At 54.9% G+C, this 22819-nt stretch overlaps 1 protein-coding gene and 1 long non-coding RNA gene across 2 annotated transcripts; one reads left to right on the top strand and one right to left on the bottom strand.

Annotated features, from left to right (window-relative positions):
- The first annotated feature begins 1726 nt into the window (after nucleotides 1–1726).
- On the top strand, nucleotides 1727–22114 carry LOC101084409 (plasmolipin). Its single transcript, XM_003998068.5, has 4 exons — nucleotides 1727–1999; nucleotides 17548–17721; nucleotides 19857–19979; nucleotides 21112–22114. The coding sequence occupies exons 1-4, from the start codon at nucleotides 1865–1867 to the stop codon at nucleotides 21226–21228; spliced, it is 549 nt and encodes a 182-aa protein (XP_003998117.2). The 5' UTR covers nucleotides 1727–1864; the 3' UTR covers nucleotides 21229–22114.
- LOC123382233 lies at nucleotides 16735–17553 on the bottom strand. The gene is made up of 2 exons (XR_006590280.1): nucleotides 17178–17553; nucleotides 16735–17013 (listed from the first exon to the last, which is right to left on the bottom strand). It is a non-coding gene; the product is annotated as an uncharacterized LOC123382233 (long non-coding RNA).
- Nucleotides 22115–22819: the final 705 nt, after the last annotated feature.

Genomic DNA, 22819 nt, shown 5'->3' with positions numbered 1-22819 from the left:
CCAGTGGTTCCGTCATCATCCACCAGTGATATTTCCCATCAGATATTAGCCATCAGATCTTGTCACCCTCCTGTCTGAAACCCACCAGTCCTCAGAATAAAATGTTAACCTCTCCCCTCCATTATTGCATAGGCTGAATAAATGGCCACCCAAAGATAGCAGATCCTATCCCTGGAATCTGTAAATTTACTGTCTAAAGAAAAAGAGTCTTTGCAGATTAGAGTCTTGATATGGGAGGTAATCTGGATTACCTGGGTGGGCAGAGATTGGGGAGATGAGGTCACAGGTCAAGGTCAAGGCCACCACCCAGAGCTAGAAGAACAAGGAAGATAGTCTTCTAGAGCCTTCAGAGGAACAGCTGTCCTACTGATACCTTGATTTTGACTCACTGAAACTGATTTTGGATTTCTGGCCTCTAGAACTGTAAGGGAGTACATTTCTGTTTTGTTTTGTTTTTGTTTTTGTTTTGTTTTTGTGTTTGTTTTTTAAGCCACCATGTTCAGGTGGCAGCCATGGGAAGCTATTCTGATCATCTAAATAGCCCTATGGGACCTGGTCCCTGCCCACCTGTCAAGTCTCCCCCTTGCTCACTTTGCACACAGCACCACCAAGGATCTTTCTGTTCTTCAAACTAACTAGCTTCCTCCAGCCCCAGGGCCTTTGCACTAACGAAGTTGTTCTCCCAGATCTTCCCTAAGGCAGACCGTACTGATGATTCAGTTCTCTGCATAAATGTCACTTCTCTGAGAGGTCTTCTGTGCCTAGTTTATCTAAAAATTGACTCCTGGCCATCTCTGTCACATCCTCCTATTTTATTTTACTCACAGCATTTGTCACTGAAGTCATTTTTTCTTCCCAGTTCATTACTTGTCATCCCCAGTAGAAAGTGGGATCTGAGAAGCCTCACCTGGCTTGTACCTGCTGTATCCCCAGGGCCTGGGTTAGGGCCTGACATATAGTAGGGGTTCTGCAAACACTGGTTGGTAAATAAATAATCTGTACAAGCTTCCAAGGCCTGAAGGGTGTGTGTACGTATGCGCATGCGCGCGCGTGTGTTTCGGGGTGCAGGTGGAACAACGAAACCCTAACTCCAACATCGTCTCCCACCTTGTGAGTGGCTTCCCCCCATCACGGTATGTCAGGAGCTTCATTTATTTTACACAACAGTCCCTCTATTACAGACGAGGAAACCGAGGCTCAACGATCTTCTAAGTTACTGCTTAGCGCGTTCGGAAGTGAAAACCACATCAGTGGAGTCAGGTGCAGCCACAGTTTACTCAGCCCCTCACCTCCTGGGTGCTAGGTCTCCCGGACTCCTTAGGCGGCGCTGCACAGAGGGGCGGGCCTCGCCTTAAGGAGAGAGCTCAGAGAGTAGGGCACCCAGCGCCCTAGAGGCATCCAGGAGAGGGCCTGTAGCACTGCGCTCTGCCAGCCGAGTTTACCCTGGGCTTGGAAGTGACGGGCTAGGAGGGCGCGGAGCAGCGGTCAAGGCTGAGGGCGAGTCCCGGCAGGCGGCTTTCCTCGCTAGAGAACGGAGCCGCCGTCCAGGCTGGTTGTGGCAGAGACCCATCTCATCGGCCGCGGTCTCGGTGTCCCCGTCTGGAAAGTGGGACGCGGCCTCGAACAGCTCGGGGTGGGTGGGGGCGGCCAGCGGGGAGCGAAGCGTTAAAGGGGCGGGTCCCGCGGCGGGGGCGGGGCCGCAGCTCGGCAGCACCTGAGGGCTCGCGGCTCCCCGCCCCTGCACTGCTCGGAGCGCCGGAGCCGGAGCCCCCGGGGAGAGCGGCGCGGCTGCGGGCACTCGCGGCGGGAGGGGCGGCGGCGGCGGCGGCGGCCGGAGGGACGTCAGGAGGCTAGCGGAGCCGCCATGGCCGAGTTCCCGTCGAAAGTGAGCACGCGGACCAGCAGCCCCGCGCAGGGCGCCGGCACCTCGGTCTCCGCGCTGCGCCCGGACCTGGGCTTCGTGCGCTCCAGCCTCGGTGCGCTCATGCTGCTGCAGCTGGTGAGCGCGCGCGGGCCCGCGGGGTCGGGGGCGGTCGGGACGGGAGGAGTCGGGGCTCCGGGGGCTGCCTGGTTTGCTCCTAGTACACCGTCACCTTCGGCTCCCGTGGGCCGCGACGCGCGGTGCCTATCCCGGGGCGCCTCCGGGACGCACGCCCCCGAGACCACCCTGGAGGCCTCTCGCCTCGAGACCTCCCCGTTGCAGACCCTGCAAGCACCCGCGTTCGGGGGCCCGCTCTCGCACGCCCGTCGAGCCCTGAGGTGGTCACTGGAGGCCAACCAAAGGAGCGCTCACAGACGCACAATCGCTGCGCACAACTGTCTCTTTCTCAGTCTCTGCCTTTGCCAGGACGTGGCCCCAGCCCTCCAGGGCACCCGGCTGGAGTGAGGCAAAGTCCCCTCCGAGTGGCTCCGCGTAGTCACTCCCCAGAACACTCCTTGTCTAATCGAGAGGGCACATCCGTTCCGGCGCGTACATTTAGACACGGCCCTGGGGGCTCCCGCGCGAGAGCCGGGCTTTTCTGGCTTCCACTGGGTGCCCCACCAGGTTCCAGCCGGTTTGGCCGGTCCCGCGGGGCCTAGATACCCCGCCCGATGCAGGCGGGAGGGATTTGTGGGAAGCTAGAGGCAGGGCTCGGATGCCTCCCCGACCCTGTGCACACCCCGGACGCCCCACTCCTCCACACATCAGTTCAGGCCCATAGTACCCTCAGGTGGCAGTCAGGAAGCCGGGTGGCTGCCCCTGTGGGAAGCTTCCCCACCAACGGAGGGTCCGTTTTCAGAGGACTAGGGTGGAACTGGAGGTGGGTCAGGATCCATTTTCTTTTAGGGCATCTCCTGCCATCCCCTCCTGCTGGGTCCTAGCTTGACTGCCAGGCTGGAAGCCTAGGTGGTCGGAGATTTCCGCCCCCCCCCCCCCCCAGGTGTCTGCCCGCCTCCATCTGCACCTGGGTCAGTGCTAGCTCTGTTTTAGAACTTCACCAATCTCTCCCTGGGGCCCCCTCCTCCATCCCAGTCTCAGACTCTTGGAGGGGTTTGTTTGAAATGTAGATTCTGGATCCCCACCCCGGAAGAAATGTGGAATTGGAATTTGAATCTCAGGAAGTGCAGCCCAGAAATCTACATTTGCAATCTTCTCTCAGTTGTTTGGGAGATTCTGGAAGGTGGGTAGGACGTCAGGTTGGGGGCTGATTGAAGTCGGCTGGTAGAAAGCACCTCTCAGGAGACGTGCTCCTCCTGGGTGGGAGCCTCCGTCCGGCCCTGGGGGCAGAGGAGAGGGGGGATGAATTCGGAGAGGGAGCTTTTGAGTGGGACTTCACTGAACTCTGTGGCAGAGCGAAGGAAAGGGGGTTCAGAGCGTGGGGTGCTGTGTGAGCAGGGCTTGGGGATGGGTGAGTGGAGAGGAAGTTGGGGGGAGTAGGAGTCCGGTTGGTGAAGCTGGGGTTGAAGCCCTTTTTCTGAGGAGGTCGGAAGCTGAGGGCCTCGAGTACCACCGCGGGAGATGGGAACCCAGTTCAGCTGGCAGCCTCAGCGGGGTTTGCAACAACGGGGAGATCTCTACTGGGCTCTGCAGAGGCTGGTGGGCTGGAACCCTAGGCCGTGATCCTGGTAGTCTGGCATCATTTGCATTTGAACACTGAGAGCTGGGGTTGAGCAAATAAGAGGGCCCCGCTGTCCCTGCCAGATCCCTGGTCGATTCCTCTGCAGGAGGCTGTTTCTGGTTTGGGGGTCCCTGTGGGCCCAGCAGCCCCGCGCTGAGCATCTGGGCCCCTTGCACAGATATCAGCACTGAGGTCTACGTAGAGTGTAGGACTTGCACGAGGCCTGTGGGGAAGCTTGGCACTTAGGTCTCCGGACTCCTAGGGACTGGGTGTGAGTGGGGTGGCCTTCCTTTGCCCTCCCTGAAGTGCCTTTGCCCCTGGAGGTGGGGGGATGAGGGTCTCTCATCAGAATTCTGAAGACCTGCACCCTTTAGTGCCTTAACCAATCTACTTGTGGGAGAAGCTGTTTCCTGAGCTGTTTCTTTGGCCACAAAAGACAGTTTCAATGGACGGCTTCCTGGTTCCACCCAACAGGCACCGCCATCTGCTGGGAAGCCATGAAAGCTCCCACCAGTCAGGTGCGAACCATGCTCCAGGTTCTTTGGCAAGGGCATTCTGTCCTCTTATTCTCCCCATTTTACAGGTGAGTAAGCTGAGGCTCAGAGGTTAGTTATTTGTCCAAGATCTCACAGAGTGAGAGAGCTGGGATCTAAGCCCTGGGTGGTCAGACTTTTCTGGCTCATGTTCTTAACTACCACGGTCAGCTGTGCTCCCACAGGTCACAGGTGTGGTGCTTTTGAGGGAGTGATGGAGGTCATCCCTGACACCTGCCTGCTCTCCAGGAGCTTTTAGTCTGTGAGGGAGGTGGCCAGAGGACGAACGTTTTGTGCACGGATCAGGGAAGGCTGCATGGAGGAGACAGTAAATGGGAGATGAAAGCTAATTCTCCTTTATTTCCCAAAGGATTTGGTGACGTTTTCTAGAAATGGTGGGAGGAGGGAGGAGGGGTGGGCAGAAAGGCCCCAGCTCCTTGGGAAGGAGATGTGCTTTTTGGTATTAAATGTGTCCTGAAGAACCTCAGTGTTCACTGATTTATCACCCCCACATCTGGGTCCAGAAAGAATTTAAATGGAATGTGATATTAAGCCATGTACAGCAGAAAAGTTAAAGTAATACATTGCTTTTTTTTAAAGCTTGTTTGTTTGTTTAGAGAGAGGGAGAGAATGAGAGACTCCCAAGCAGACTCTACACTGTCAGTGAGAAGCCCGATACAGGGCTTGAATTCACGAACCATGAGGTCATGACCTGAGCCAAAATCAGGAGTAGCTTGCCCAACCAACTGAGCCACCCAGGCACCTCTAAAGTAATATATTTCTTAAAGTTGGTGTGTGTGTGTGTGTGTGTGTGTGTGTGTGTGTGTGTGTGTTTGTGTTGGAGGGGGAAGGGTTGATTTAAAGAGAGCTAAAAAGAGATCACTGTACTAGGAATCTATAGCAAGTTTAAGGTTGTTGATTCTTTAAAAAAATTTTTTTTAAGTTTATTTTGAGAGAGAGAACGGGCAAGTGGGGGAGGAGCAGAGAGAGGAGAGAGTGGGAAGCCGCTGAATCCTACACAGGGCTCAAACTCGGGAATCACAAGGTCATGCCCTGAAGGCTGTTGAGTCTTTGTTGAGTTTCCTAGCGGCCTAGGCAAAGGGGGAAACATGATGCATTTATGAAGGTAGCGTCTAAAAAGCAAGCAGACGAGTTTGATCTAGAGATAACTCTTGGTCATAAAGACTTCCAGAAAAAACTGGAGGTTTTGATGCTGCAAATCTTTGTGTGGCTAGGATGTGGCAGGAAAGTTGTGCAAGGTGTGGTCAACTGATACTTATGGCCCTGGGGGAAAAGATGATCCTACCTGGGTTTACTGGTGAGGAACTTGTATAAGGTCACACCTGGTAGAGTGTCACAGTCAGAATTTGCACTCAGATCTGGGAATCCAAAGCTTGGCTCTAGCCTCCTGTTTTGTGTTTTTTTTTTTTTTTTTTCGGTGGGGGGGTGGAGGTTTCTGGGGTGCTTTGGAGCAGAAGGAAAGGAACTTCAGGAAGGGAGACTCGTCAGGGGCCAGGGCCACTAGGGAAGGCTTCCTGACAGAAGTGGGCCCTGAAGGGTTTAGTTAAAAGGAAGGGAGTAGTAAGAAGGAGGTTCCGAACAGATGAACCTCAGAACAGGTTGTGTAAAAGTCCAGCAGTCAGAAGGCATCCCTGAGGCCTCAGGCGCAGAAGCCCAGATAAATAGACTGTGGCAATAGGGCTGTCAGTATCTGGTACCTTCTGTCCTTCCCTTTTTGCAGGTGAATGAACAGCTCTCAGAAGCTTCACCTGTCACTAGGTCACTGTGATCCATGGGTCTTGCAGAGTACTGGGGGGAGCGAGCCTTCGTGCCCTTGTCGGTAAAAGAGTGATGGTGCAATAGCGAGGAATATGGAAGATGGTGCTGTAAAGGGCTTGGTGCAGCGTGTTTTGGAATGAAGGGCAGTTAGGATTCACCGAGCCATAGAATCCTAGGGTTCTTATGCTTGCTTCCAGAGGTCCCTCGAGCTTGCATGCTTCCAGGGACGGGGAGCTCAGTTCCTCTCTCAAGGCTGCCTGCTCCATCCTTGTGTATTTGGGAGTGTTAGAAAGTGCTTCCTTAAGGTGATCTTGGCTCTGTCCCCAGTGCGCCCCCCCCGCCCCCCCCCCCCCCCGCAGGCACTTCGTTCCTCTCCAGGTGGGGGACAGGGCAAGTTACATGCAAGTTACCTCTCTCCTCCAGGAGGAGGGGAGGAGGCTGCCTGGGTGAGGTGGTTGGGGTCTCAGAAGTGCGTGCAGAGGTCAGCCACATTGGAATTGCAGTGCCGGGGCCTCCCAGGGCTTTCCCCTTTCCTGACCACTGAGACTTAGGGGTTTAGCCTCCTTGGTGCAGCGTTCCAGGCCCTGCGAGCTCATCTTCTGCCTCCTGTGTCCAGAGGAAACCCGCGCTTTGTATTGTTAGCTCCACCCACACGCCCGTTTGGTCCTGCCGGGAGGGAGTCGAGTATTCACAATAAATATGTGAGCACACTCTCCTTAAAATGTCAAAACTTATAACACAGAAGGCCAAAGTTATTCTTGGATCACCTGCCCCTCTCCTCAAGGGGACCACTGTTGGGTGTTTCTGGTTCTTTTTCCTGTACATTGTAAAAAAAACATGGATGCTTTTATTCTGTATCCTTTGTTCAGCACTTTGCTTTTCTTACACGCCAGGCACCTGAGATCCTTTCTGTCATACCGAGCTGTGTCCCTCCCTGTTAACTGTTTCAGGGTCTGCCCTAGTGTCACTGTTTCTCTGTTGAGGGGCCCATTTAAGGGGTGGCCCAGTCGGTTAAGCGTCGGACTGTTGATTTCAGCTCATTCATGATGCCAGGGGCTTGGGATCAAGCCCCACGTCCGGCTCTGCACTGAGCGTGGAACCTGCTTAAGATTCTCTCTCACCTTCTGCCCCTCTCCCCTGCTCACGCTTTCTCTAAAAAATAGTATTTCTTTCAAAACTGTTGTATTGAGGAAATTATACAGGGATATGGCAAAACATCCAAACAATGCAAAGGGTGATTAATGAAAGCCTCGTCTCTCTCATCCCGGACGCGTCCCCCCGAGGCGGCCACCTGTGCGAAGGCGTAGTCCCCGCTGAGTCGAAGCCTTCTACACATAACTGTGTCCTCGCTTAATAACCACAGATGGGAACACTGTGTGTGTGTGCCCACCCCGCCTGGCAACCCCCTTGGGGATGTTCTATGTCAGCACACACTGCACTGTGTTTCTTTTTCGGATCCTTTATGCTCTTCATTTCTTTAATAGGTAATATATTTACTGCAGTTCAGAGTAAAATAGCCTGGGCCAGAGCGCGGGGACAAGTCTCTGTCCCTTCCTGGTTTCGAGTTGCCCTGTCCACCCCCCACTCTTGTTCCCCAGCTGTCTTTGTTTCTCAGACTTTTTCTTTAAGGAGAGAAACGCACATGTGGCACACCTGTCCCCACATTACCCAAGGGATACGGTCTCTCCACATCCTTCCGCACGTCGCCTTTTCCACTCACAAATGTGTCTTGGCAGTCTTTTTGTCTCCGCGTGTGGAGCACGGTCACATTGGTCTTCGGGCTTTGCAGCGTTCCATTGTGTGACTTGAGCGGCCCCGTTCCTTTGTGGACAGACACGTGGCGTTTCCGCTCTTGCTGCTGCACACGCTGTCGCAAGGAACGATCTCACGCGAGCCCCTGAGCGCGTCTGTACAGTACATTTCCAGAAGTAGGACTGCTGGCTCAGGGTATGTGTGTGTGGTTTTGAGAGAGAGTGCCACACGCCCTCCGTAGGGGTCACCAGCCTGGTGAATTAGCACCTGCTCCCGTCTGATAGGTCAGGGTAGCACGGGCCGTAAGTAGCGTTTGCATTTCTCTTACGAGTGAGGTTGACCTTTAAAAAAACATGGTTTGCTTTAAGAATTTTTTTTTAATGTTTGTTTATTTGTGAGAGAGAGACAGAGACAGTGTGAGCGGGGGAGGGGCGGAGAGAGAGAGGGAGACACAGAATCGGAAGCAGGCTCCGGGCTCCGAGCCTGATGCGGGGCTCGAACTCACGAACTGTGAGATCATGACCTGAGCTGACGTTGGACGCTCAACTGACCGAGCCACCCAGGCGCCCCTAAAAGCATGTTTAAGAGTTGTTTATATGTCGTTGTCTGTTTGTATTCTTCCTCTGTTCTATAAAGTTGTAAGTCTGTCTTTCAATTGCTAGGAGCTTCAGATGACTTGCAAACATCTTTTTCCTAGTTTTGTTTTTGATTTTGGTCATGGTGTTTTTTTTGTTTTTTTTTTTAATGCCACACAGACTTCTATATATATATTTTTTATAAATGTTTGTTTATTTTGTGTGGGGCGCCTGGGTGGCTCAGTCGGTTGAGCTGCCGACTTAGGCTCAGGTCATGACCTCGCGGTCCGTGAGTTCTAGCCCCGCGTCGGGCTCTGTGCTGACAGCTCGGAGCCTGGAGCCTGCTTTGGATTCTGTGTCTTCCTCTCTCCCTGTCCCTCCCCCGTTCATGCTCTGTCTCTCTCTGTCTCAAATAAGCATTTAAAAAAAAATAATAAATGTTTGTTTGTTTTTGAGAGAGAGAGAGAGTGAGCCAGCAGGGGAGGGGCAGTGAGAGAATCCCAAGCAGGCTCTGCATTGTCAACACAGAGCCCACTATGGGGCTTGATCTCACGAACTGAGCCGAAGTCAAGGGTCAGTCGCTCAACCGACTGAGCCACCCAGGCGCCACCCCGCCAGTTTGTTTATTTTTAATTGAAATGCATTGGACGCTATTACAGTAAATTGTTATACATTTGTACAATGGCGTACCATGCAGCTAGTAAAAAGATAATGTCTTACCCCCTGGAGAAAACAATAAGGCAGCTCTGTATGTGATGGCCAACAGCCTCCAGGCTGTACGGTTAAGTGAAAAAAGCAAGGTGCCAAACTTTGTGTGTAGAATACTACCATTTGGGGCGCGTGGGTGGCTCAGTCGGTTAAGCATTCAACTTCGGCTCAGGTCATGATCTCACAGTCGGTGAGTTTGAGCCCCGCGTCGGGCTCTGTGCTGACAACTCAGAGCCTGGAGCCTGCTCTGGATTCTGCGTCTCCCCATCTCTCTTTATTCCTCCCCCACTTGTGCTCTGTCTCTGTCTCTCTCAAAGATAAAAACATTTTAAGAAAATACTGTCGTTTGTATGGGAGAAATAGGGAGACTGTAGCCAGGCACCTGTCCAAAGAGTGTGTGCGTGCTCGTGCACATGATCTCTGGAGAGATGCATAAGAAACCACTCTCTGTTGCCCCTGGGGAAGAAATGGAGTCTCAGGGGAGGAGGGAGACAGGTCAAAAACACCCTTTTACTGCCTCCCGTGTCCTACAGATTAGGATTTAAAAAATCAGATTATGTATTTAAAAAATAAATGAAATAACGTATTGAAAAACCTTTCAATGAAGATACAGAGTACAAAAGTAGTACAGGTAGTTTGTGGGTATGGCAAAAACTACAAAGGTGGCACCTGAAGGCCCCTCAGGCTCAGATTGGGGAAGACACTTTCCCATGAACACACAGCAGCAAGCAGTAGCCCTGAATTCCGGGTTACTGGCTGGGTGACCTGGGGTGGTCTCCTTAACCAGGTATAAGTGGGAGGAGCCTGCAAAGCCGTCCACTCTGGTGGATGGTTGCTGTTTCTGTGTGGCAGGGTCAGGTGTTGGTCAGCCCTTGAGAGCTGGTGAGTTGTTTGTGTGGCGGGATTCAGTGAGGACCGGGCCCTGATCTCCTGTTCATAGAGAGTCTAGGGGAGCCACCGGGGTGCCGCCCTGGTCCCCATGGCCACCAGGAACCTGTATGGTGGGCAGGGAGGGGTGGAACTATTTTTCTTGGTAGCCCAGTGAGCTCAGCCCTCGATACTAACAAGCCCTTTGCTGTTGGTCTGGGTTGGCCTGTCCTGTTTGCCCAAGGGGGAGAGGCCAGGGTGGCACCCCAGGGTCTCATAGGGAGATTAGGGCACGAAGGCCAGGGCCGAAGGTCATGTAGGGCTCAGCATTCAAGCTGCTAGGTGATAGACCTGGGCCTGTTCTAGGTCATTCTAGCTTTCATTTGGGGGTGAGGGAGTCACACATCAGATGATCTGCCACCCTATATGAGGCTGGCCAGATGGGGTCACCTGTCCCTCCTTGAAGTTAAGATGGGGCAGGGCTTGTGGGTTGTCACCCACAGCAGGTCTAGAGTCAGGACCAGAGCCAGTGTCTGAGGAAGGAGGGTCAGGGAGTATGGATGACCTTCAGTTCAGGCTCTCTGTACCACCCTGTTCCCCATCAGGTGGGGCCAGGCTGCATGGGTCTAATGAAGTTCCATATACTCCCGACAGCCAGCTCTCTCTGGAGGGTCACTGGCGGGACTGGGACCTGTTTGTGGTGCCAGGCCCCCCAGGGTGCTAAGTACATAAGCTTCTGTCATCCCTTCTGCCCCAGGGTTCAAGGTCTGCCCTGCCCCTTCTCTGCCCTGGTCTCCCCCCCGCCCCACCCCGTAATATGGAGACCCGTCCTCCTCTGGGCGTCTCCAGCTGCTGGGCCACAGAACTGTCCAGGCCCCACTCCTTACTGTGTAAGACCTTGGGCCAGGTCCAGATCTTCTAAGGGCTTGGTTTCTTCATCTGTGAAATGGGCTGTCTGGCCCCAGAGTGGAGAATGGGAACTGGCCCGGGGATGAGCAGGAGGCAGTCCATTGGGAAGATTTTTCTAAAACTCTGAGGGAGACCACAAAGTAACAGGGTAGCAGAGGGCTCCTTGACACGCAGAGTGCAAGCAGAGTGGGCTCCTTGACAGGCACTGGACGTAGGGGGCTCTAGGGGCCGCTGGGCCGCTGGGCCGCTGGGGTGGGTGTGCAGAAATCTCTTCCACCTCTGGGATTTAAAATTTTCAGTTCCGAGGCTCAAGACTGAAGAATAACAAGTAATGTGACAAAAGCCACATTTGGAAAGCCTTGCCTCTGGGTGAGCCAGGCCCTGGGCCAGTATTCCCGTCCCCGTGCTCCCTGCCACAGCCCGGGGTGGGAGCCACGTGCTGCGTGCGCACATTCTGGTGGCAGGCTCTGTGTTTCTTTCCCAGGGTCCGTAAGGGAGCCTGGCGCACAGCCGGCCTTCAGGAGACTTTGTTCAATGACCGAATGACTCTCCCGTGCCCGCTTTCCAGTGAGAGGGAGGCTGAGAGGAGGTAAACACGGTGCCAGGCCTGGTGGAGCCGGGAGGTGGCCCCAGGGCCCCCTGAGTGCTCAGGTATACAGTGTATACAGCAAGCGCTCAGAGTATACAGAGCGGGAATTCCGCCGAGCCTAACCCCCAAGCCCACCTCCTCTGCACCGGGAGGGGGTGGTGCGTGGGGTTGTTGTGGCCAGTTCAGGCACCCGGAGCCTCTGTCCCCTGCGCCTTTGTCTCCTGTGACACAATGGGTGGCTTTTTGTCCCCATAAAGTCCCTTTCACTGTAGGGAGAAGGGCCAGGGCGGGGGTGGAGACTGGGCCTGGCCAGGCCAAGTTCTGAGTGTCCTCAGTTGCCCAGATGTGTCCCTGGGAGGGGGAACCCCGGAAGGGCTCATGTCGCCCCTGGACCTCAGTTTCCTGGATGGTGCAGTGGGGAGAAGGGAGTCCTGGGGGCTCTTGGGCGGGCCCCATCCTCATATCGTCTCCAAAACCTTTGGGTTCATTGTCAACGTTGAAGCTGAAAATTTCACATAGAAATTCAGATGTTTAGTGTCTCTTGGAAAACTGGAAGTCCTGGAACCCTGGGCTGCATTCCCCCGGGTGCCAGCAGGCTGCTCTCAGCTCCGCAGTCCCTACCTGACCCACCTTGGCCATTTCTGTGACCTGCCTGCCTTGGCTGAGTTTGAGTCCCCAGTGTCAGACTCCAGGCTCTGAGGTGCTGTCCCTCCTCGTGGCTCCCTCACTCTGGGGGATGGGACAGTCTGACAGCCCCTGAAGTCACTCCGGACTCCTACAGCTGTTAACTTTTTCCTTTACCTGCAATGACACGCCTGCGAGGTGATCAGGATAGGTGTGCCTGCCCAGCTGTCTCACATGTCAAATGAGGAAATAGACCAGAAAGGTTAGGTGACTCTCCCAAGGCTACACAGCAAATCCACAAGGGTCTGACCTAGCCCAGGAAGTGGAGAGGGTTAGGAGAGTCGGGGTGACTGTCCCTGGGTGGGAGAGGACTTAACTTAGTGCTGGGCTGCTGGAGTCCCTCCCGTACGGGGGGGGGTGGGGGGGGTGGGGAGGGCTTTGGGTCCCCCTGGTGGGGAGGGGGTGTGCATTGAGGAGTGCCAGGCCCAGACTGAAGGGAGCCTTGGGGAACATAAGCAGACCTTCCCTGTTCATGTTGTACTAAGGGGAAGACCGAGGTCTAAGGGCTGAAGGGTTCTGCCCAGGGCCCTTCAACCTGTGAGGAACAGAGAGTATACTTCCTGACGTTCTGGGGCCTCCTCTCCAGATAAGCCCAGCTGCCTTATCTGAAAGATGGGTGGGGCACAAGCTTATCACTTAATACACGGTGCCTGGTGCTTAAGGTTAGATACATTCTTTATCTGAGGGAGGCCTCCCCACCCCCCCACCCCCCCCCCCCAAGGAACTGCACACATTGTTACTACCTCAGGAACCCAGGCAGAGAATGAATTGGAAAACCCATATTCCAACCTCTCAGACTGATAATTACAGTAGAACCTGTATTGAGTGGTAAGCCCATGTTGGGTACTGATCTGAGTACCTTACAGATATTCATTTAATCTCAGAACTACCCTATGAGGTAGGCACCTTTTGAAGGTGAGGACACTGCGGCACAGAGAGGTTCAGCAACTTGCCCTAGGTCACGCAGCTAGGAAGTTGGCAGGGCCAGAGCTCGAACCCAGTGAATTAATAGGCCAGCCTTCCGTCAAAACTGATGCCAGTGTCACACAGATCAGATCATGATGTTAATCTGCAGTCAAAAGTTGCTCAGAAAGACATACTGGTTTCCTAGGGCTGTCATAAGAAAATACCAATAAACTGGGTGGCTTCAAACAAATTTATTGTCTCGCAGTTCTGGAGGCTAGATGTCCAAAATCAATGTGTGGGCATAGTGGGTTCCTTCTGGAGGCTCTGAAGGAGAACCTGTTCCCTGCCTGTCTCCTAGTTTCTGGTGGTTGCCAGCATTCGTGTTCCTTGGCTTGGGGACATATCACTCTGGTCTCTGTCTCCATCTTCACATGGCTTTCTACTTCTGTGTATCTCTGTCCGTTTTCCATCTTTTTATAAGGACACCAGTCACTGGATCAGGGCCCATCCTCATCAAGGAATGCCTTTCTGTCTGGCATTTGTGATGAATCTCTCCTCTTTGCGGGTGATTTTAACAAAAATATCGCTGTTCTTCAATTGTTTAGAAATTCTTTTGTAGGTGCAAAGGTCCTGGGGAATGTGTGAATGTGTCCTTTTTGACAGTCCTCATTTAAAGAGAAAAATCTCGGATCTGAAGTCTTTAGATTTTTTCTCAGGGGGATAAAAAAAAAAAAAAAAAGCCTGCACCTTCAAGATTTCCAGACAGTTCTCTTTATCTATAGTGCTTGCCTGAAGGAGATGTTGCAAGGGATGCATTAAAGGAGCGAGGGGTAAGGTTGGGTTCTGTGTTTGTGTGTCTGTTTCTCACAGAGAAACGCGGGGGCAGATGATGAATGTGTAGGCAAGAGACAGGGACCCGGAGGTAAAGGCCACTTCGATATTGGTTGAATGAATGATCTCAGCGAGACGCACGTGCCGAGGCCTGTGCTCAGGGCATCAGAGCTGCAAGGTGACTGTCGCGGACAGAGGGGCCCGGGTAAGGCCCTGGAGACACGCGGCTTCCTGCTCTCTGCCCTCAGCTACCTACCGCTGTCCCCCTCCTTCTGAAACATGGTGTTTACTCTCCTATAGGACCTATATGACCATAGGACAAGCCCTCCGACCCCTTCTTCCCGCTAAAGTGTGGGTCCACAGCAGGAGGGCTGCTCAGGTTGGCAGAGGGGTCGGCAGATGTGGGGCTGCCCTGTCCTGAGTGGGGTCTCCCTGAGGCCCTGGCCTGGGGTGCCCCGTTGGGATTCTTGGGGGAGAGCGGACGGGAAAAACCAGTCTGTCTGGTTCAGATGGAGAAGTGGACTTTTCCTTGTCTGAGGCAGAAACCGAGGTGGCGGCTCCCAGGGCACGGGGCCAGCGGGGCGCAGCCAGGAGGGACACCAGAAATTCCTGCTGCTTATCCACCAGCTCATCTCTCCGAGGCTGCGCTTGCTGGTCTGGAAACCAGGGCTGGAGGGCAGGGCAGAGCCAGGAGACAGCTCAAGTGTCCTCATTTTTCACACAACACTAAGTAATCAGCAGCAGCCTGGGTTCCAGAGAAGGACAGATCTGGGTTCAGCTTCTGCCCTGCCCTTTACCCACGGGTGATCATGGGTGACCACAGGCTCATTTCCCTCTGAGCTTCTGTTTGGAAAATGGGGAAAATAAATAGTACCAACTGGTGAGGGGGTTACAGGGAAACGGTGAAATAAAAGGGGAGGTGCTTTCCAGAGGCCTGTGCGGCACCGAGCTGGAGAGCATTAAGTGGTTATTGCGACCAAATCTAGGAGTAATAATACTGATAATTCATAGGTGTACATTAGGGTAGACCGAATTGGTCCGCCTTCCTTCCTTCCTTCCTCCCTCCCTCCCTCCCTCCCTCCCTCCCTCCCTCCCTTCCTAGTATTTCCTTACTTTTGAGAGAGAGAGAGGGAGACAGGATCCAAAGCAGGCTCTGCGGTGACAGAGAGCCCCGTGCATCCCTTGAACTCGCAGACCGTGAGATCGTGACCTGAGCCGAGGTTGGACGCTTCACCGACTGAGCTACCCGAGCGCCCCCGAATTGCTCTTTTCTTGATTTTCATTGCACTGCGTTTTCAACTTCCTTTTAGGTAGTTGGAACCTGCAGCACAGTGGCATGCAGGCCTGTAAGGACCCTACTTTAAGATCATTCTTTGTCCCTGATGTGCCGAGTTCTCACCTGGGAGGGTCCTGCTGCTTTAGGAGGGTTGGTTCTCCTTCGGAGCAGGGAGCTCACCCAGCTCTGGTGGTGGGGGGGGGGGGGTCTCTGCCCCCCTGACGTGTCTGTTTTGAGCAGGGTATGCTGAGGATGGGTGGTAGAAGGTGGGGCGATGGGCTGAGACAACCTGGCTCACGGGCCTCACTGGGAACGGCTCTGTGCCCAGTTTGTGTGCCTGTGGGCAAAGCCCTGCCACCTGTCCCACCTTCCTCACCTGCAAAGTGGGCCTGCCCATCTCCGATGGGGCAGCTGAGGCTGGCGTGGTGCAGTATGAGTGGTGTCCCTGCGGACCCACCCCACTGGGTGACGGGGAACGGGCGCAGGGCTCTGGAGAGGAGGAGTGGATGCCTTTCCCGCCTCCCGCCCTGGGCTGAGATCTCTCCCCGGGTTGGGGGGGGGGGGGGCAAGGCCCGCAGTACATCCACTGACTCACACCTGCTTCCTCTTTTAGTACACAGCACCTGTGCAGGGCAGGTGTCTGACTCCTACTTCATGGATAAGGAAACTGAGGCCTGTTAGCTCCAAGCACATAGGTATTGAGCAGGTATATGCCAGGCACTGTTGAGCACCGGAGATGCAGCAGTGACCAAACCTGGATTCCTCACGGGGCCTGCATTCTGGTGGACGGACCGGAGTTGCCCCGGGAGCCGCACAGAGGGGGAAAGGTGCTCGCCCGGTGTCCCGCAGCACGGGCAGGATTGACCCCCAGCTGTTGGCTCCCAGGCCTGGGGCTCCACCTCCCACTTTCCAGCGGTGCTGTGGGAGGGACGCCAGTCAACCACACCCTTCCCCAGCCTCTTGTGTCGGAGCAGCAGGAGGACCGAAGGGAAGGTCGCAGGTCGCTCTAGGGGTTGCCGGACTCCGGGCCCACTCACCTAAGGCCGTTCCTGCCCTGCCCCCCAAGTGTAGGAGGATGGGTACTGAAACCTCCCTTTTGGTCCTTGGCAGGGGTGCTTCGGTGGGGGTGCCTAGCAGGTGCCCAGCACTGGCCGGCAGAGGAGCTTTTGGCCTGGGGGGCGGGAGGGGGGCACTTTTTGTCTCTGAGACCAGCGGCTAGAGGTGGATCTTGCTTCTGAGGCGCTTCTCTGGGATCCAGCCGACGGTCTGCTCATTCTCAGGCTGTGGCAAGGTCACTGCGAGGCCTGCTGCCACGTGCCTGGATGCCACCCGAGGAAGAAGAGGGCAGCTCTCTCTGTGCATCTTCATCAGCAAAGGAGCCTTTCTCCAAAGCCCCATGGTAGACCCTCCCTGCCTCAGCAGCCAGACCTGAGTCATGCCTAGCTCCAGGGATTCCAAAGAATGCCCTTGGGGACAAGGGAGGACGCCTCAGCCTAGGGGTCTTGGGCAGCAAGGAAGAGGGTAGGAGAGGTGTGGAGGAGGCGGGGATGGCTACATGTGAGGTGTTGCTTGTGGGCTCTCCTGAGCCTCCTGGGCCGTGCCTCAGAGCAAGCCCGTTGCTCAGTCCCACGCTGCCAAGTTCCCCAAGCCGGTATCAGCCTGTCTGCGCAGAATTCCCCGTGGCCCGGAGGGCAGTGAATCCAGCGGGGAATAATAAAAGCAAACGTCTGTTGTACCCATTTATATACGTGAACTTACAGGCCCTTGATGTAGCCCTATGAGGTAGGTATGGTCACTATACTCATTTTACAGATCGGGTGACCAAAGCACAGAGAGGTCGTGAACTTGCCCAAGGTCACACAGCTGGGAAGGGAGCAGGGTTTAAAATCTGGTAGTGGGCTGCAAGGTCCATGCCGTTAGCCGTTTCACACACAGGGATATTGGAGCCTGCCATGTGGGAATGGTGTGAGACTCAGTTTCTCCCTGAGAAACGGGATGGTAGCACCTGTATAGAGAGGCAGTGAGGAGAGTCAGAGAAGGTGGGAAGGGCTTGGTAGGGTGTCACGTGGAAGTCACCCTGAGGCCCTGGGTGGGAGGACAGCACAGGCTGTGGGTTTTCCCCCCTCTGGAAGTTGGACTGTGTCCATCCCTCAGGGGTGGCGACTTCACCTTTCAGCAGCTTTTACTGAGCCCAGGTACTGGCTGCCAGGGTGCAGCCATGGGTGAGACAGTCATTGGCCTGCCCCCAGGGAACTTAAAGGCTGGGAAGGAAACAGTATCCCAGTCCTGGGTGGTAGGTGCCTAGGGGGGCCATGCGAGCACAAAAGAACGTTCTAGAACCCAGACTGGAGGAGCAGGGAAGGTGTCCCACGGTATGTAACATTCCACCTGAGGATTTGGTACATGGTGGTATACAGTAGGAGCCAGATAAATATTTTTCTCGACTAAATGAGAAATGTGTCCTGCAGAGGGAGCCCTGTGGCCTCCAGCCAGAGCGGTGGGGGTTCTGGGGGACTCTGGCCCTGTCTCGTCCCTCCAGGTGCTGGGGCTGCTGGTGTGGGCCCTGATTGCCGATACCCCGTACCACCTGTACCCAGCCTACGGCTGGGTCATGTTCGTTGCTGTCTTCCTCTGGCTGGTGACAATTGTCTTCTTCATCCTCTACCTGTTTCAGCTGCACATGAAGTTGTACATGGTGCCCTGGCCGCTGGTGGTGAGTCTGGGTGGGAGCCGGGGGGGGGGGGGGGGCGGGGGTGCTTCCAGGCTGACCCCTCTCCCTCCGTGAGGAGTGGCTCGTTGGGGCTGGCCCTCAGCCAGCCTGCAGGGCCGAGTGGGGGAGGGAAGATTGATGGCCACAAACCAGGGAGGACACAGGTTTGGCTTTCTCCGTGGGAGGGAGTAGAAGTGAGGAGCTCTTGAATGGAGAGCCCAGAGGCCATTTGGGATCTTGAAAGTATTTTTCCTTTTTGGGGGGCAGTGGGGATTCCCGTGTTGCCAAGGGTCTGTCGGACTCTGGCAGCCCTGTGTCTGGAGGCTGGGCTGAGCTGTCCGGAATTACCCGGGACGAGGCCCTCACAGCCTGGGAGAGGGTGGTGTCCCAGGTTCGTCCGGGCCAGTCTCCTCGGGACACAGAGCTGAGAGCGTCCATAGGAAGGACCCCGGCCAGACACACAGAGAGCTGCTGGGCTTTTTTCTCTGACCCGGAAAACCCCTGCAGCTGGGGTCTGAGGCTTTCAGCTCTGCAGCGAGGCAAGAGAGGCACATGATTGTAAGGCAAGCGAGGCTGGGACTAGGCGGCATTGTTTGGAATTCAATGACTTTTTAAACCGAGGAAACGTGAGTCATCCTCAAGACAGACCGGGTTTGTTAGATCTTGACATCACTGGCAGGAGCCAGGCAGTGTTCGTGGCGGGCGCTGGGCTTGGAGGGAAGATCCTGGGATGAGGAGGGGTGGCCGGACTTCCTGGCTGGGATCCAGCCCTTGCTCTGTGTCCCAGGAGCCTTGAAGAAAGAGCTCTCCCGAGATGGCGAGGCCTCAGTGTCCCTGATTGGGGCTCCAGCCCCAGCTGTTGATGGAAGGAGGCTCCTTTCCTGGGCCCATTAGCAGATAGGGCAGGGAAGGCTTGACTGCATCCAGAGAAGATTGGATTGGGATCGCCAGAGGGTCATTGTCTGGGACGGGGGCCACCAGCACCCTACAGGGCCCAGGCAAGATGAGTGAGTGAAGTAGATCAGGAGGGGTTCCGGAGACCCCGCATCCACCTGTCCATAGGGAGCCACCTCTCCTAGTTCCTACTGTTAGCGGGAGTGCAGGCCCCCTGGTGCCAACTCTTGATATGTTAGGATTGAAAGTTTTATATGAAATCTTCAGGTTTTCATGTGAAATCTAATTTTAGAATGTTGGTGATTTTTATTTATTGAAAATAACCTTTATTTTTTCTAAATGTTTATTATTTTGAGAGTGAGCGAGAAAATGAGCCAGCAAGCGAGGGAGTGGGGGGAGCAGAGAGAGAGAATACCAAGTAGGCTCTGATCTGTCAACACAGAGCCCCATGTGTGAGATCATGACCTGAGCGAAATCAAGAGTCGGACACTTAACCGGCTGAGCCACCCAGGTGCTCTTAGAATGTTGGTAGTTTAAAAAAAAAAAAATCTCTAGGTTGAACCAGACATGCCTGAGGGTCCCCAGTTTGCAGTGTCTGCTAAGACTGTTTACTGGCTCCAGGGGCCAAGCACTGGGGAAATGGGACTCAGCCTGAATGTCAGCTGAGGGTCCTCCCTGTCAGTCTGGTCCAGAACCCTGCGGGGTCCTGACCCTGGCATTAGACATGGGGGGGCTTGAGCCGAAGATGTGGCCAAAAGGCAGACATAGATTCCTCCCACCGGGGTAGAGAGGGATGTGAGGTGCCCCCAGGCCCAGCCTCAGGACCAAGGCCTGCGGTGCCAAGAGGGAGGGCCGAGCTTGTGCTGAGCCAACATGGAAGAGCGTGGCCCTGGAGTTCTTTAGCTGGTTCTTTAGCAGGCCTTGGTTCAATCTCCTGCCATTGGCAATGGGTTTTGCCTCTTGGGACCGCCGCTGCTCCTGACCAGATCACTTCGGGCCTCCCCCATCGTGTCCCCTCCCCGCTGAGCCTTAGGTGTGTTTACGTTCCCAGCTCAGATGGCCACTGGCCTGACCCCACGTGGACTTCCCTTCTAGTGGCAAAGACCCAGGTCTCCCTCCCCTTCCTTGAGCCCCAGCCCCGGTCCTGGCTACTAAAGGCAGGTGCCGTTGGGAACCAAGAGGTTCCACGCTTCCTGGAAGAGTCTGCTGTCTTAAGCCTGTTCTCCCTTCCCCCCGCCCCCCAGTTAATGATATTTAACGTGGGCGCCACCGTTCTCTACATCACGGCCTTCATCGCCTGCTCTGCCGCGGTCGAGCTGACGTCCCTGAAGGGCACCCGGCCGTATAACCAGCGTGCGGCTGCCTCTGTGAGTATGGTTCCCCAGGGCGCCCTTGGCAGTTAGTCACAGGGGAGACGGGCCAGCCAGACCAAGTCTATGCCCCGGGACTCCCACCACTCTCTGGACTGAGGCCAGCACCCGCCACCGCTAGAGTTATCATCATCTCAGGGGTTCAGGGAAGCTGAGCTTTCAGTCTTCCATAATTAACAGTAAAACCTTGAGGAACCAGAATGCTTGGGAAGTACTTTGTGGTAGTAAATGAAGTTCTGGGTTAACCGTTGAACTTTGTTGTTAACCCGGGTGTTCCATACTGATTGACAGTCATATGCCCCCTGGGAGGACCTGTTAAAAACTGTCGGCCCTTCTTGAAAGGGGCATTTGCAAAACCTTTTGGCTTAAACCATTTGGGGGGATTTACAGAGTCTCTCAGAAAGGCCAAACTCAGGCTCCCCGTGAGGTAGCCAGTGAAATACCAGTGACCCCCACCACACCTGTCCTGCCTGACTCCAAGGGGCCCCACACAGGCCTCTCCTCACAGGACCCTTTGACTCCCACAGTGAGGAGGACAGGGACTGGTAGTCCCTGTGGACAGACAAGGAAACTGAGGCTCAGAGAGGTGAGCACACCTAGGGGAAGTCCAGGGTAGGGCAGGAGCTAGACCAGGAAGATGGTTTTGAAATCCGTGGTAGAGACACGGAGCTTCTGAAAATGGCCACCAGTGTTAGTGTAGGGCACCTATGAACCGATTCCAGAAGATTCCCTGGAATCACGTTGTCTTTTTAAAACGAAATCCCTGATGTGTGTGTGAACTGGCTCCTACCCCTCGGTCACTCTTAGCACATCATCCAGTCGCCCTCATCACAGTCTGACATACCTTGCCTGCGTGGTTCTTAATAGATTCCCCCGCGAGAATGTAATGTCGGCAGCCCCAGAACCTGGCACCCATCGGCAGCCCCAGACACTTGCTGTAGGAAAGTATGGCTAAGTTGGAGTTGGTGCGGGTGCCAGAGCAACTTGTTCCGGTTAATGGAGGGGTGTTCCTCAAGGTTTTGCAGTCTGTGGGTCTGAGGTGGTCTGTCTGGCACTCGGATCCCTGTCACCCTGCCCCCCCAGTGCCACAGCGCACACCAACTCAGCTTTGGTGTCGTCTTCCTTTCAGTTCTTTGCATGTTTAGTGATGATTGCCTACGGAGTGAGCGCTTTCTTCAGCTTCCAGGCCTGGCGGGGCGTGGGCAGCAACGCAGCCACCAGTCAGATGGCTGGCGGCTACGCCTAGGCCACCTGTGCCATGGCCCACCTTGGGGCCGAAGGCTGCAGCTGGGTCACAGCTGGGTCACAGCGCGGGGCGGCCTGCAAGCCCGAGGCCTGAGCCCTTTGTGGAGTCGGCCTGGAAGGGACTACACCTGCTCTGCTCTGCTCCTCAGACCCGGGCTCACCCAGCGCTCCTACGGAATCGGGATCCTTCCTCTGGTTTGGCCCAAGTCGGCAAGCGCCTGGGCTGGAGAGAGGCCCATGGCTGACACCACCTGCCTGTCCCCCGTATTTAGTGGAAGGTGACGGGGGACGCGGGGCTCTCCGCTTTGTCTTTAGAGACTCCAGTGTCCAAGGCTGGAGCCCAGTCTTCTCACCAACACTAAATACACTAACGAGGACTCCAGACCTGCAGCCGCTGGCCCACCGTAGAATAAGCCTAACAAGCCGCGCGTATTTACCTTAGTCTTTGCCCTGGGACTGCAGAGCGAGCTCTCTGAAACCGGCCTCATTCCTTCAACCGCAATTCTGACCTGACCCTCCCTCCCTCAAGCCAACAGGTGGCTTCTAGGGAGTCATCTGTGGAAAGAGGGTTAGGATTTGACAGCATGGTCATCCTTTTCCTGCATTTCAAACATACCAGTTATTTAAAGCAATCGGTCTTAAGCAACTTCTCAGCGATTAAAAACCTGGCCAGGTTTCCGTCCAGTACCCAAGCCCTTGTTTGTAATATCCCCTCTGGGAAAAGCTAACCGTGCCACCTGCTTCCCGGACGCTGTTGATTAGGCACATGGGACATGGAGGAGGGAGGGACTCAAGACCTTGCCTGGTAAGTTGTCCCGTGCTTGGTGACTTGGTTCTCTTTGGGTTTTTTTTGTTGTTTTTTACAAAAATAAAGCTGGAAGAACCTATTTGGAAAAGATGTTGGGTAATCATGGTTGTAGACGCTTATACAGCCCAGGAAGCCGCAGCTAAATGTACTGGGAGGTTCAAAATCCGGTTCTGGACTTAGCACCCCCAGCTGCTACTCTGACCTGAGGCTACCTGAGTACCTTCCTGCTTGCTTTCTTTGCCAGGGACAGTTCCCCTTCATGCCAGCTGTCCTGACATATTTAATAGATCCCCACCCCCCCCCCCCGCCCCATTCTCAGAATGGTGTCCTTTTAACACTAAGCCAGTCAGTCATCCCAGCTTTAGGCACATCAAGGTCACCTTGCTGAAGGCGAGACTGCCATCCTGTCCCCTGCCTTGAAAGTGCGCAGTTCAGAGATCAAGTCATCAACGCGAATAACAGGCTGGATCCGGGGGGCCGGCGGCAGACCACAGAGAGGAAGTCCTCCTGACCGAGCTTATGTTTCTGCTGCCACAGAGTAACATGCTTTGGATAGTAAGTAGGCTGAGGGGAGGGCATTTCTGGGCACCCCTTGGTCCTTTTGCAAAAACCCGGGGATAATTAGGATGTAACTCCAGTAGTCCGTAGGCTCCCCTTATCCACGTTCTCGCTTTCTGCGTTTTCAGTTACTCGCGGTCAGCTAGTAGCCTGGGAGCACGCGGTCCTCCTCCTGAGGCTACCAGCAGGGTCAAGCTGCGCCAGTCACCTCACTTCATCTCAGCCT

Source organism: Felis catus, chromosome E2 (genome assembly GCF_018350175.1).
Source record: "Felis catus isolate Fca126 chromosome E2, F.catus_Fca126_mat1.0, whole genome shotgun sequence".
Taxonomy (NCBI): domain Eukaryota; kingdom Metazoa; phylum Chordata; class Mammalia; order Carnivora; family Felidae; genus Felis; species Felis catus.
Note: the sequence above shows the minus strand (reverse complement) of the source record. Positions and strands in the feature narration are given on the sequence as shown.